The sequence below is a fragment of the Hemicordylus capensis genome, chromosome 8 (genome assembly GCF_027244095.1).
Source record: "Hemicordylus capensis ecotype Gifberg chromosome 8, rHemCap1.1.pri, whole genome shotgun sequence".
NCBI classification, from domain to species: domain Eukaryota; kingdom Metazoa; phylum Chordata; class Lepidosauria; order Squamata; family Cordylidae; genus Hemicordylus; species Hemicordylus capensis.
The window spans coordinates 7879733-7892040 of record NC_069664.1 but is presented as its reverse complement, the minus strand read 5'-3'; the positions used below and the strand labels follow the sequence as shown (position 1 = coordinate 7892040).

Below are 12308 nucleotides of genomic sequence, written 5' to 3'. Positions count from 1 at the left end.
ACTAGCCATGATAACAAACCAAGATCCAAAAGATCCAAGATCAAAATTTTGCTCTCCTCCTCTTATGCATGAAAAAGGAGAAAGGGGAAGTTTGTGACTCCCTTCAGCTCATTCATATAGGTTTAGCATTATGTCTGAACCTGGTCAAGAACTCCCATTTTACTTTATGGAACAATGTCAATAGCCTGCAAGCTACAACATAGGAGGACCAAGCCTCTCTTAGACTCTGTTGTCATGGCACCTTGCAGTATACTACGACGATGATGAATATTTATATACCACTCTTCAACCAAAGTTCTCAAAGTGGTTTACATAGAAAAACAACACATAATTAATTATACAGGCCTATCTTCAGCATCTTCAGCCATAAAAATGGGCATTTTCCTGATAAATAAATTTCAGCCCCTGTGATAAGATGTCAACGTTCAGTGGTACAGTAACTAGTACCTAGTCCAGCGTCTCCAGTCAAAATAATATTGGGTAATAGAACTGGAAACTGCCTGAGACCTTGGGAAACTGCTACTACTCAGTGAGTAGACAGTCCCAAGCAACAAGGATCAATGGTCCAGCTTAGTATAAGACCACTTCATACATTAATGTGGTGGTTTATATTGCTGGCTGTTCAGCACGGGATCAATTGTCTCATGAAAATGGGTACAGTTGATTCATACTACGTCTGACAAATGCCGGAGGACATGATCTCATCCCAAGCCTCCATCAGATTAGCCCCCTGCTGGAGCCTAGGTTGTCCAAGCACTCTCAAGATGTTGTGTGGGCGGTTTCTTCACTGTGGCCGAGGCTATGGGGCTGCTTGACTCACTCCCTTGTGTCTTTGCAGCAGCAGCCTTTCTAATTACAGGGGCGTGTATGGGCTGTTTTTAGCTACACATCCCTCTTTTCCTGCAGCTGTGTTGACCTCTGCAATGGAATTTTACAGCCGTGCCACCCTTCTCAATGGGCTTGAAACCTGCCTGAAGATCCTGGGGGGAGGAGATGAAACCACATGTAAGCATGTGTGATTTTGGCCATTTTGGTGTGGCCAAAACAGCTTGCCTGCTTCTAATATAGACATGGTCAAAGCTTCTGAATGAAGCAAACTTGGAACAGAGCTCCCACAGAGGTGGCAGCTGCTGCTTTTTTGCTCCAGTTAGCTCTGATTTCAGCTTCCTACCCCATCCCCATTTCTGCATGGGAAAGCAGTAATTACAGCAGCATGGGCTTATAATATTTAATGTCCTGCTGATTGTGCTACTGCAGAACCTAGTACAACTTTGAAACCAATGTAATCTGTAATTTACACTATTAACATTTCCCTGATTACTAGATCATTTGTTAGCATACTAACAGCAGCCCCATAGCCCCATAACCAGCAGTGTCCCCTGCAGCAGTGGACAATTACATTAGGGTTTTGTTCTCTTCCTAACTCAAAGTCCACTGGAAAGATCTGCAAAGTCAGAGTTGTGATTCTTGCCCACTTCTGCTCACACCTCAACTAGTTCCCATAACTGATAATAGCCAGACCAGTCATATTTATATGTATGCAGGACCCTTCTGACCCCATGATGATCTGAACCAGGATTGGAAGAGTGAATGGGGGGGGGAAACCCCTTCAGAATGCACCACATACAGTGTGGTGCAAATATTACTTCCTATGCACTGTGGGGGGACGGTGAATTTGAGCTTGAGGCTCACTTCTGTTGACTTTCTCCACTAAAAAGTAACATCTGACCAGGTCTGTTATTTCCAAGCAATCTCAAGCTGCTGAAGCAATCCTGCTGCAAGGTAGCACTGAATGAAGACCTCCAAGTAAAGGAAATTGGATTGCTAGACTTTGGGTGGTGTCTCTAGGTAACTGAGAACCTGAATATTTACTCAGTGCCCTGTGTTTGTCATTTCAGGGGGATCTTCCAAGACACCATCCTTCCCAAGTATAATGTGAATGGGATGCAGCCCACCATTGGCCAACGGACTCGACTAAGCAAGGGAGATATAGCCCAGGCACGCAAACTCTACAAATGCCCTGGTAAGAATTGCTGGCTGCTCACCATTCAAGGAGGAGTTTGGGCTCTTGCTAGTACCACTAGTAGAGAATATTTATTCACTGCCAGTAATTAGTGCTAGCTGCTGCACTGAATACGTGAAAGTCACCCCTTGCCAACCACGGTTTTTACCAACCACGGTTTTGAGTATATGCAAATGGGAAATTGTGACAGATTTGCCAACCACTACCTGAGTGTCCATGTTTGGCAAGGTTTTTAGTGATTTGGGAGGGGTTTCAGCTATTTGGGGTGGGTGGGTTCAGAAGTTCTATCTGCTCATTCCTCTTGGTGACCCTTGCTAACCCTTGCTGAACTTGCTGTCTCTTGCCAATTTAAAATGCCTTTGAGTGGTTTTGGGAGGTTCAAAAAATGTCCAGAGGTTCGATCTGCTAGTTCTTCTTGGTGACTCTTAGCGATATTACAGGATTTGTTGTGATTTTTAGCAAATATTTTGTATTTTTTCCTTTATTTTTAGGTTTTTTTGAGGTTGTGGCTCCCCTAACCCCCTGTTTCCCATAGACTTCTATTTTCCCAAATGATACATTCTCTCTCTCTCTCTCTCTCTCTCTCTCTCTCTCTCTCTCTCTCTCTCTCTCACACACACACACACACACACACACACACACACTTTACAATTGTTGACCATTTGGCACAGGGGATCCAAACATCTTCCTTCAAGGAAAGGCTTCTATTTTGATGATCTCTCATTTTTCGCAGCACACAAACTGCAAGATGATTTTGCTTGGCAATTGCAATTCTTTTCCCCAGCTGGTGGGGTTTTTGAGATTCAGAACATGATCTGAGATGTGGTTGTACAAGTGTTGGGGCATTCATTGGACAATATTATCATTGCTGATGGGCAAGACATCTCACCTGAACCATGTTATGTCGCTAACAGCAGTCCTCAGCCTTCAAAGGTTAGGGTCATGCTGGAATGGAAAATGGTTTATTTCAAGGGAAAGGTTTAGAGAATCTCTATCCCTTGTCAGTTTATCTTCCTCCACTTCTGAACAGCAGCTCTTTACATTATAGACTTTAGCCAGAATCTTGGCAGGCTGACCACACTCCCTCTTGGCTCACACCTTATATTGTACCTAGGAAGCTAGTATAAACTCTGACAAATTGATGCAATCTGTTCCTGATGATTCACCCCAACTGGAGACCCTCTACAGTCTCTGTACAGCCTTCAAGGGCAGCTCTCATCACAGCTGGTCTGCCTCATGAAGGCAGGCATGACCATCACACTCTGATCTGAAAACAAAGCTCACAGTCTTCTCAGCACATGGAACTTCAGGAACATCCCCAATTCTACAAATTTCTGTGGCTGGTGAACTTTTTTAGAGTGTCTTTTAACTTTATCAGTGGTGCTGTATTAACACATCTGGATATGCACTATCAAGCACAGTGTGGTTTCTCTGCCAGAGGATCAAGGGCCTGAATCAGGAACCTCACCTCTAAGATTGGAACCTAACCTAGGAAGTTGTTTCTCAGGACAGTGTGTGTTCACTGTCCCTCTTCATTACTGATGGGCAAATCCCCTTGATTTGGAAATGTATCAGCAATGTTGTGTCCTGTTTGACTCCCAAGATTTGATCTGGCTTGGCCTGGAGCTTCTCAGCAACTGTCCCTTACTGGGTGTCTGTTTCCATGGAGAAGACGAAGGCGTATCAACAGTCTTACAGACACAAGCATCACTGGAGTACTCTTGAGGAGAGGGGAGTTCTTTTTTGAGAGAGAGAATTCTAAATTGACTCATAATGTTTTGAGTGTGTGCGCTTTCTTTCCTGGACATATGTGTCTTCTTGCAGTGCCACTTGGGAATTGTAGTTCCCAGCACCAGCCATGGCAGATAATCACTTGGAAATTCAGTCACACTTAAAAAATAAAAAACCACTCCAAAACAGCCCAGAACAAGAGAAGGTTTTATATCTGGATGCGGGACAGCAACCTTTTGCAAGATACAACCAAGAGGATTGGCCCTAATTGTGGAAATGACCATAAAAATTAAAAGACTGCTTTGTTGTTAACTAAGTGAACAAGCCACAAGTGAGGTTCCATCAAGATTAAGGGGCTGACATTGACCCACAAAACAGCTAGCTTCATAGTTCACATTGTTTCACAACAAGCAGTTCATGGAGAATAAGATATTAAAAGCACTTTTTTGCATGCACCTGCAAGGCAGCCAACTTTCAGTGTCTGGCCCACTGGCGTTATTCAGAATCTAATATTATTCAGAATCTAACATTATTCAGAATCTAATATTTACATTCCAAGCTGAAGAAGAATTTGTGGGGGAGAGGGTGCTCAATTCATAAAACAGCTGAAAATTACAAAGTGAAGAAATTTGTTCTCTGAACCAAGTAATTACAAATTTTGGTGACTGAACTACTTTCCAGGCACAGAAGAGAACATGTTACTTTTTCCTTACCCTTGACAAACCAACCACAATCTGCATAATTGCTAGTCTGCTGTGATGGCGCATGCACCAAGTTTGCAGACAAAATTGCTCATATTTGGATCAACTTCAGAACTACTGGTTTGAATACAAAAATGTGTGGTACTGGAGACTCAGCCTATAGTATGTTACTGTCAGGACTGGGTTGGAGTTATAGGTGGCTAAACTAGCAGTCACACTTTGAGTGTGTGCTCTCCATCCTAGGGTCCTTGAAATCAAGAGCTGGAGCCATAGCTACTGCATGAGCTATGGCTGGAGCACAGATGACAGGAGAATCTAGGCGAGGACATAATTCTGTCCTCGGCTAACCAGTTAAAAATAGAGGGCCAAGCTCCTGCAACATATTCACAGAAGTTGGTCTCTGTCAGTCAGAGGCATTAGGATGTTTCCAGATCCTAATATTTCTCTAATATAGGCTAATGCAGACTTGCAGATACAATGCCACACATTGTATATGTGTGGGAATAGATTTCTACACTACATGTCCTGTGCATTAAACAATGACAGCAATGTGAAAAAATCAGTTGGGAATTCAACCTGAGAGAGAGAAGATGACTGAATCCAGCTGTTCATGAGGATATGAAAGAGTTTGCTCTCTATCCTAGAAGAGAGCTTCCCATCCTTAGTTTCCCAAATGTTGGACCTCTTTGGCCATTGTGGCTGGGGATGATGGAGATGATGATGGATGATGGAAGTCCTACTCAAAAAACATCTGGAAAACCAAGATTGGGAACTCTTGCCCTAGAAAAACCTCCTTTATAAAACTGTTGTGCTACTTCCTTATCTACGTCAAATGCTATCATATTCCTCATCACATCTCTGCTACAGAAATGAAAAACAGTAATGTGGGGAGAAAATGGAAGTGGTTCTCAATGCCCACAGTGAAGCAATTCCCTTGAAGAGTTGCAGTGGAAGGAGGTTCATTGTCTCCAGTCTATTGACATCAACTTGTTGTGGCTGGGCTAATCCAAGCTTGGAATGTTCCAGCCTTTCCGTTGCATTTTATAATCCCCCTCGGGTCTGACCTCATGCTCCAGTCTGATCTCTTCCCATTGCTTTATGAATGGAAACAGCATGACATAACATAGGGTTTGGAGCCTAGACTGGACGGATGACTCCCTTCTTCACCAAGACTTTGGAGACCGTCCAGCCTACACCAGCTCTGGCACTAGGAACCAAACAGATGTTGAAACAGAAGGCAAAGGACCAGGAGCCAAAGACGAGCAAGGGAGTGTGTGAAACTTTTGCATCCTGTTTGACTCCCAAGACCTAAACTAGCTTAGAGTTTCCCAGCATCTGTCCCCTACTGGGTGTCTGTTTCCGTGGATAAGACAAAAGCGTATAAACAGAATGGGGTTGTTTTTCTAACAAGGAATTCAGCAATTCCAGCAGGAACTTTTCTGAATGGATGAGTGACCCATCATGAAGGGCACAAAGAGAGAGGGAGGGAGGGAGGTTGGCAGCGGCATGGGTAAGGAGCAACAGACAGAAATAGAACTGGAGGTGTGGTGAGCTTGGGGCATTAGCAGAACGGAGCACTGAAGACTTTCTACAGTGACCTTCCCACTGACTTTCTTTCCCCTACACATGCCCCAAATATCCCACCCCCTGCTTTTGTCTCTTTCAGATGCTTCAGCTGTAATAAATCCCTCTGAATATTTTTGACAGTTACGAAGAGGGGGTGAGGGGCTTAGGAAGAACGGAACTACTGTCAGGCAAAAGCAGGCTAGGATTCTGGACCATTGCCTACATAACATAACCATGGAGATATGCACTTAGTTACAGCTGCTTAACCAGCATTTCCTCCCTCTTCTAACCCCACCCACATCCAACCAACGCTGCTAAGAACTGGACGTTGATAGAAGGTGGCTTCACATATTACGAGGAAGTGCCAAAGAGAGGGTCCCCAAGTGACTTGCATTTCCTCTTTTGGCGTTTTCAGAGTAACATGTGAAGGGAGGAACTTGTATATCTCCCCCATGGGAGAGATTTTTCTGCGTCTATTAAGACTTGCACATTAAACAAACATTTTGGAGAATGTTGGGCCTGGTTTCCCAAAGTGGGGTAGTCAGACCTGACCTCCAAAGCAGGAAGGGATGTAAGAATCTTACATGCAGGAAACTGCAGCTGTCTGGCTGTATTCTAGCTACCTTGTACCTGGCAGAAAAACTAGATGGCTGCAGTCCCAAGCTTGCATGTGCTAAAGATCTGCACACACGTTTGGGGCTTTCTCCATAGTTTGCCCCTGCAGCAGCTTACAACACGGCTCACTAGTGCCAGCTGTCAGAACACTTTTTAAGTCCCCACCCTCTCCCTGGTGCTTGCCTTAATGAGCTAGCCAGCATCTCTCCTGATTTGGGAGGACTAGTGTGAGTGAGAGAGAGACGAGACGAGACGAGACGAGACGAGGAAACGCTAGCCATAGAAGTAGCAATCTCAGGCTGAAGGATCAGGGTCTCACTTGACATTTAGGCCTTGAATAGCTGTAAGCATGAACATTAAGGATTGACAGGCTGTGGGGTACTCTGATACCTAGAGGAGGAGTAAAAGGTTCAGCTGCATCTTCTTTTGAAGTAGCTTTGTATTTTACAAGGACAACAAGTGAGTAGTATTTTCTGTTTGCACTCTAGGAGTGAAGGAGGAGACGTATTCATCTCCTTGAATTGTTCTGCAGTGTTGCCAAATGCCATTTTGTCTTAAATACTCTATGAACTGAGTATGCATAACATTTTGCTCCTCCATTGCTATCCCAAGGGGAGGCTATTCTATTTTTCTACTCTGTGAAGCGGTATCTAGAGGTGTGCAAGCCAAGAAGAGGCGAATGTCTCCTTCCTAGAACAGGGGACGGTGGGAGCAACTTCCCTGCAGTCTGGTCATATTTATAATCAAAGAAGCATTATGTGGTGGGGTAGCATCTTTATAGCACACCCATGTTAAACTTTTCCAGTTGCATCTGGCCATGAAGAATGGATAATAAACAAAGGTTTCATTTCCTCATAGGTTAAAGCTCTTTTCTGTTGGAGGAAAATAGAGTCCGCTTTATGGACTTCATTGGTATTTTGGTCCTTCACTGCACACAATCTGACCCTTTCTGGTGTTAGGTTCTAGCAGAAGTTGGTGGCCATCAGACATATGGAGGTATTTGGTAAACAATTGTCCCTTTGGCCTTTGCAATGAGAGTGTGGTCAGCTTCTGATGTGACATAGAAGGCAAAAATGAATGACTCAGGCTTCATCTCACTACACTCTCATGTCTTGTCCAAAGCCCAGATATATGGATTGCTCCCCTGGGGAGTTGTGTGTTTCCCCCATGCATCATCTGTCGTGAGATATGGAAATGTTGTGAGAAAGAAGCATGAGTCACTCATGCTGCTTCTCAGCATTGTATCCAGAGCCATCTGTCAGCATTGTGTCCTGTGAGAACGATCAGTGAACTCCTGAGACTTCTTAGACTCCTCTAGCAAAAGATAGATCAGGGTCTGTTGGCATATCTCTGTGTGATTTGCAGAAGATCAGCACAGGTGTATGGATGCATACTCACAGGCATATGCTCCCAATGGTATAACACTCCCAGTAGCAAACAAAAGGTTCCCTTCATGAACCTGTTAGAATATCTGGTCCCTAGTTGTGGCCCTCACACCTAGCTTTGCTGGTGGACCTCAAAACAAACTACACCTCTCAAGCCTAAAGTCTGTCCACTCCAGTATTAACCCTATTCACACATTATGTTTGGCACTTGTACAGTCTGTGTACAGTGTACACATGAACAGATCTCTACACAGGTACAGTTATTCACATGTTATGTTGAACACAGTTACAACAATACACCGCTTATCTGTAACTTGCTCATCAGGGGACCTGTACCCTAGTCCACTTTTTAAATGAATGCAGGTATAGTCACTCACAGAAAAATATGTTCCTGTGTACAGACATCTGAATGCAGGCACACAACATAATGTCTGAATAGGGCTCTAGCCAACTGGGAATCTGTAGTCCTGGGATTACATTCATAACAGATATCTCTGGTCGAAAGTGATATCCAAAGGTCATTGCCAAAACAATTGGAAACACAGTTTCTGAGGAAATAAATGTTCTCCATGTTGCTTGCACTGCAGCTTCTCATAGTGAAAATTTAATTTTGAGGAAAACTCTCCCCAACATCTTTCTTCTCAGGACAAGCTTAAAGCAGCAGAATTTTGTAAAGGCATTTTGTCTCAGATCAGGGTGATGTTTGAAATTTCTCATTAGGAGAAATGATTTCTCATTAGAAGAGACTTTAATATCTTTAAAACTACTCCTAGGAGAGGGAACTGGAAACGATTTAATTTTAAAAGTAATTTTCTTGAAGGTACAAGTGGGCCCAAGACGATTATTATTTTTCATTTTCATCTATTGATTGTACTTTCTGTGTCACTGCATCCAATGAATTAAAACTCTGTACACAGAAAACTAGCATGTCAGGAAGAAGCATTCAACTTAGACTTCTCTCTGAGACACTATACTTTTGAGTGGGAGGAGTTTTTCCACAGTAAAAGAAGTCCCTAGTCCAGCCGAGGAAGGCCCTATTCCTCTTGATTCTACTGACTGTATAAATTGTGGGTCTCTCTGGTACTGCAGATGGCGGGTGGGGGAGGATCCTAAAGGCATTGTGCAGCGTGCACAGACACACACCTTGCTTGCAGCTTGAGTGGTCTCCAGGCCCCAGCCCAGGGTTGGCCCAAGCCATTTTGGCACCTGAGGCAGATGGTCTGAGGCACATAATCCTGAAAGGTCCCAGCCTCCTTTCAGAACCGATCCTTGCAAGCTTTGAAAGTGGTGAAGGGGTGAGGGGAAGGAAATATTCCCCTCCACCTTTTCTCCTCTCCTCATGCTTCTTGCAAGCCCTGCAAGAAGTGTGAGGAAAGGCACTCCTTGCAAAGCTTGGGAGGGTTAGATCAGTCCTGAAGAATTGTCCTGATAACGGCGGCAGCAGGAGGCATCTCACCACCCTTCTAATGTCCCAATGATCTGCTGCCAGAGGCAACAGCCTCACTTGGCCTCATGAAAAGAGACCTCCCTGCCACAGCCCCACCACTGGGTCATTAGGTGCTAGGGTTGCTGGAGTTAGCTTCTGAGAGGACAGGGATTTTGGCTAAAATAGTCCCATTCCTCCCCAGTTTATCACTGCCTCCAGTTCCCTCCTCTTCCTCTGCTGTCTCCCTTGTGTTGATTTTGGATTGTGAGCTTCTTGGAGCAAGGACATGTCTCTGTAAAGTGCTTTGTACACAGATGGAGCTACATAAATAATAACTGTATACAGAATAATATCAACATCTTTTGCTTGCAGTACATCTCTTTAAAAGGGTCACAATAACTTTTAACTTGATGGAGGGGGGATTTAAAACCATTTATTTTAAAAAAATTTTAAAAAAAGTTTGCAAATAGTACAAATACAAGATAAAAAGAAAACCCAGGAAAATAAAACATTCATCATACACTTGAAAGCTGAGTGTCTGATTCTTGAACCACTTATTTTGAACCGATTACCACTTCTTACATTTCGGGGGTCAGCCCCACTTCGTTTCCTCAAGGCATATGCACACACTTTTTGAGCCCTCCTGGGAGTCTGACTGAGGAGGGGTCTTGGCTCCCCGTCAACCTCTAAGCAAAACCTTGTCCAGTAGGATCATGTGGCCTCCAGATGGTGGTGCTGGGCTGGCTCCAGACGGTGCTGAGCAGAAGAGGCGGTAATGGCCCCAGCTGGCAAGCTTGCTGGCTAGAGACTGGGCAACGTGGCAATGCAGAGAGATGGCCCCCATGACTGGATGGAAGCAGGGGGGTGGGAGACCAGTTGGGGCTGCCACGGGGTGCCAGTGCAGGGACGGAGATTTTTTTTGCTGGCATTTGGATGCATTCAGGAGCTGGCTGGAGTTAGGGCTCGAGCTGGCTGGCACCGCTGGTCAGAGCGGGGAGGGGAGGGGAAGGGAGCATTGTTTGTAAGAGGATTCTGGATCCCCTGGTGCTCGGCTGCAAAAGGAGGGAAAGGCAGCAACAGGAGCGAACACGAAAACTCTTGTAAAGGTTTAGATTGCCTGTGCTCAAGTCGCGACTTTCATCACTGTGGCAACATGGCAGCAGGTTTGGTTTCCATAGCTACCTTCACAGCTGCAGAACAAGCTATAGATACTTTGGGGGAAGGGTTGAGAACAGGTCTTTTTAAAAAATAAAATAAAATCTTGAATAAGCCAGTTTCAGAAGGAACAGAAGGGCTAAGTAATGACAATTTCCAGTGGTAGAGAGGGATGTGGTTGCTCAGGAGAATAAGTAGGATGACAAATGTTCACTTTTGCAGTCCTACCATGCAAATTCCTCAGCTGGTCCTGGAGACAGAAGTCAGCATTGTGGGGCTCCCCAGGCCTTCTTTTTTTAAAAAAAAGAGGGAAGCCATGTTTCTAGTCCTTAAAGTTGCAAAGGGAAGGATGCAACCAAAGCAGAAGAGATCTCAGAAGCCAGAGTGGTGGATGAGCAGGATTCCCAGAGGTCAGGTCATAGGGCTTCAGTGCCATATATCATTATTTGCTTTGTCCTATGGCTGGCAGAAGAAATTGTTTAAAATAAACGTGTGCAGAATTTCCTATTTTGCATGATGTATTCCAGTCGCAGGATTCAGCATTTCTTATTGCTGAGTGTGTGTTACCTTGACATAGGTATTGGTTGTGCAGCCCTAGATACAGGGAAATGTCCAGATGGCTATATCTCAACCCCCATGCTCCCATCTGAGAGCTGTGGTGTGCCACCAAGTACATAGGAAGCATCCCAGAGAAGGGCAGGTGTCTCTCACACACACACACACACACACACACACACACACACACACACACACACACACACACACACACACACACCAGTGTGCCTGTGAACTAACTGCAGAAGGACAATCCCTGTACTCCTGGATTGTGGAAACAGCACGTCCCATCTCTGAAACTAGAGCCATCTGGCTGTGCTGATGGGGTTCGTTTAGGGGATAGGAAAGGGTGGGCAGTTTTACAGCTTTTTAAAATGTCCTTATTTTGTATGTGTGTGGTGTTTTTTTCCCCTCCAGCTTGTGGAGAGACGCTGCAGGACAGCCAGGGGAACTTCTCCTCACCTGAGTTTCCCAATGGATATTCTGCACACATGCACTGCATCTGGAGAATATCTGTCACCCCAGGGGAAAAGGTAGTTGCTGATCCAGTCCAGCAGTTTTGCTGTCCTGCTTGAACTGTCCCTTCCTCCCTGTCCCTTCCTATCTCTGTCTTCCTTCGGTTGTCATACTCTTTCTTGCTTTGTCTCTTCCAATTCTTCCCTTCCCATCATTTCTTCCAGGATTGATTTACATGACCATCTTTCTCACATGATCCATTGCAATTTTTTTGACCAAGTTACATGAAATAGACCCTTACTGATTAATTGCTTTGAACCAGGGCCTTGTTTTCCCTTGAATTCAGGTCACAATATAGGATGTGAACATACCAACAAAAGTGGTAATATGATCACTCCGCAACTGCAATTTGAGCTGGATGTGTGCACTGGGGCTTTTTTCTCCTCTCTTCAGTTTCTTTCCCTTTCTTCTCTAGTATCTCTTCCTTCTTTGTCCCTTTCATAAAGCCGCTACTGATGTTACATTTCCACACCCGCATTTTGAAAACATGGGTAGGGAAGAGCCAGAAAACAACAGGAGATGCACATTTTGTAACTGTGGAATTTTAGGAAGTTGTGAAGTTTGAAAGCCAAGTATCAGTTGCATGCACAGGGAGGCAAGTTCCAGGTTGCAAGCTGCACATCTCATACTCAGTG

General features: G+C 44.5%; 1 protein-coding gene across 4 annotated transcripts in view; it reads left to right on the top strand.

The window, feature by feature from the left end:
• Positions 1–12308, top strand: part of BMP1 (bone morphogenetic protein 1) — a 150406-nt gene that overhangs the window by 105603 nt on the left and 32495 nt on the right. For all 4 annotated transcript variants that reach the window (XR_008311035.1, XM_053269543.1, XM_053269544.1 and 1 more), the window contains 2 exons: positions 1899–2023; positions 11575–11690. Coding sequence is in view for 3 of the 4 variants with exons in the window: in XM_053269543.1 (XP_053125518.1) it covers positions 1899–2023; positions 11575–11690 (241 nt within the window). In the remaining variant the exon portion in view is untranslated. The remainder of the gene's footprint in view (positions 1–1898; positions 2024–11574; positions 11691–12308) is intronic.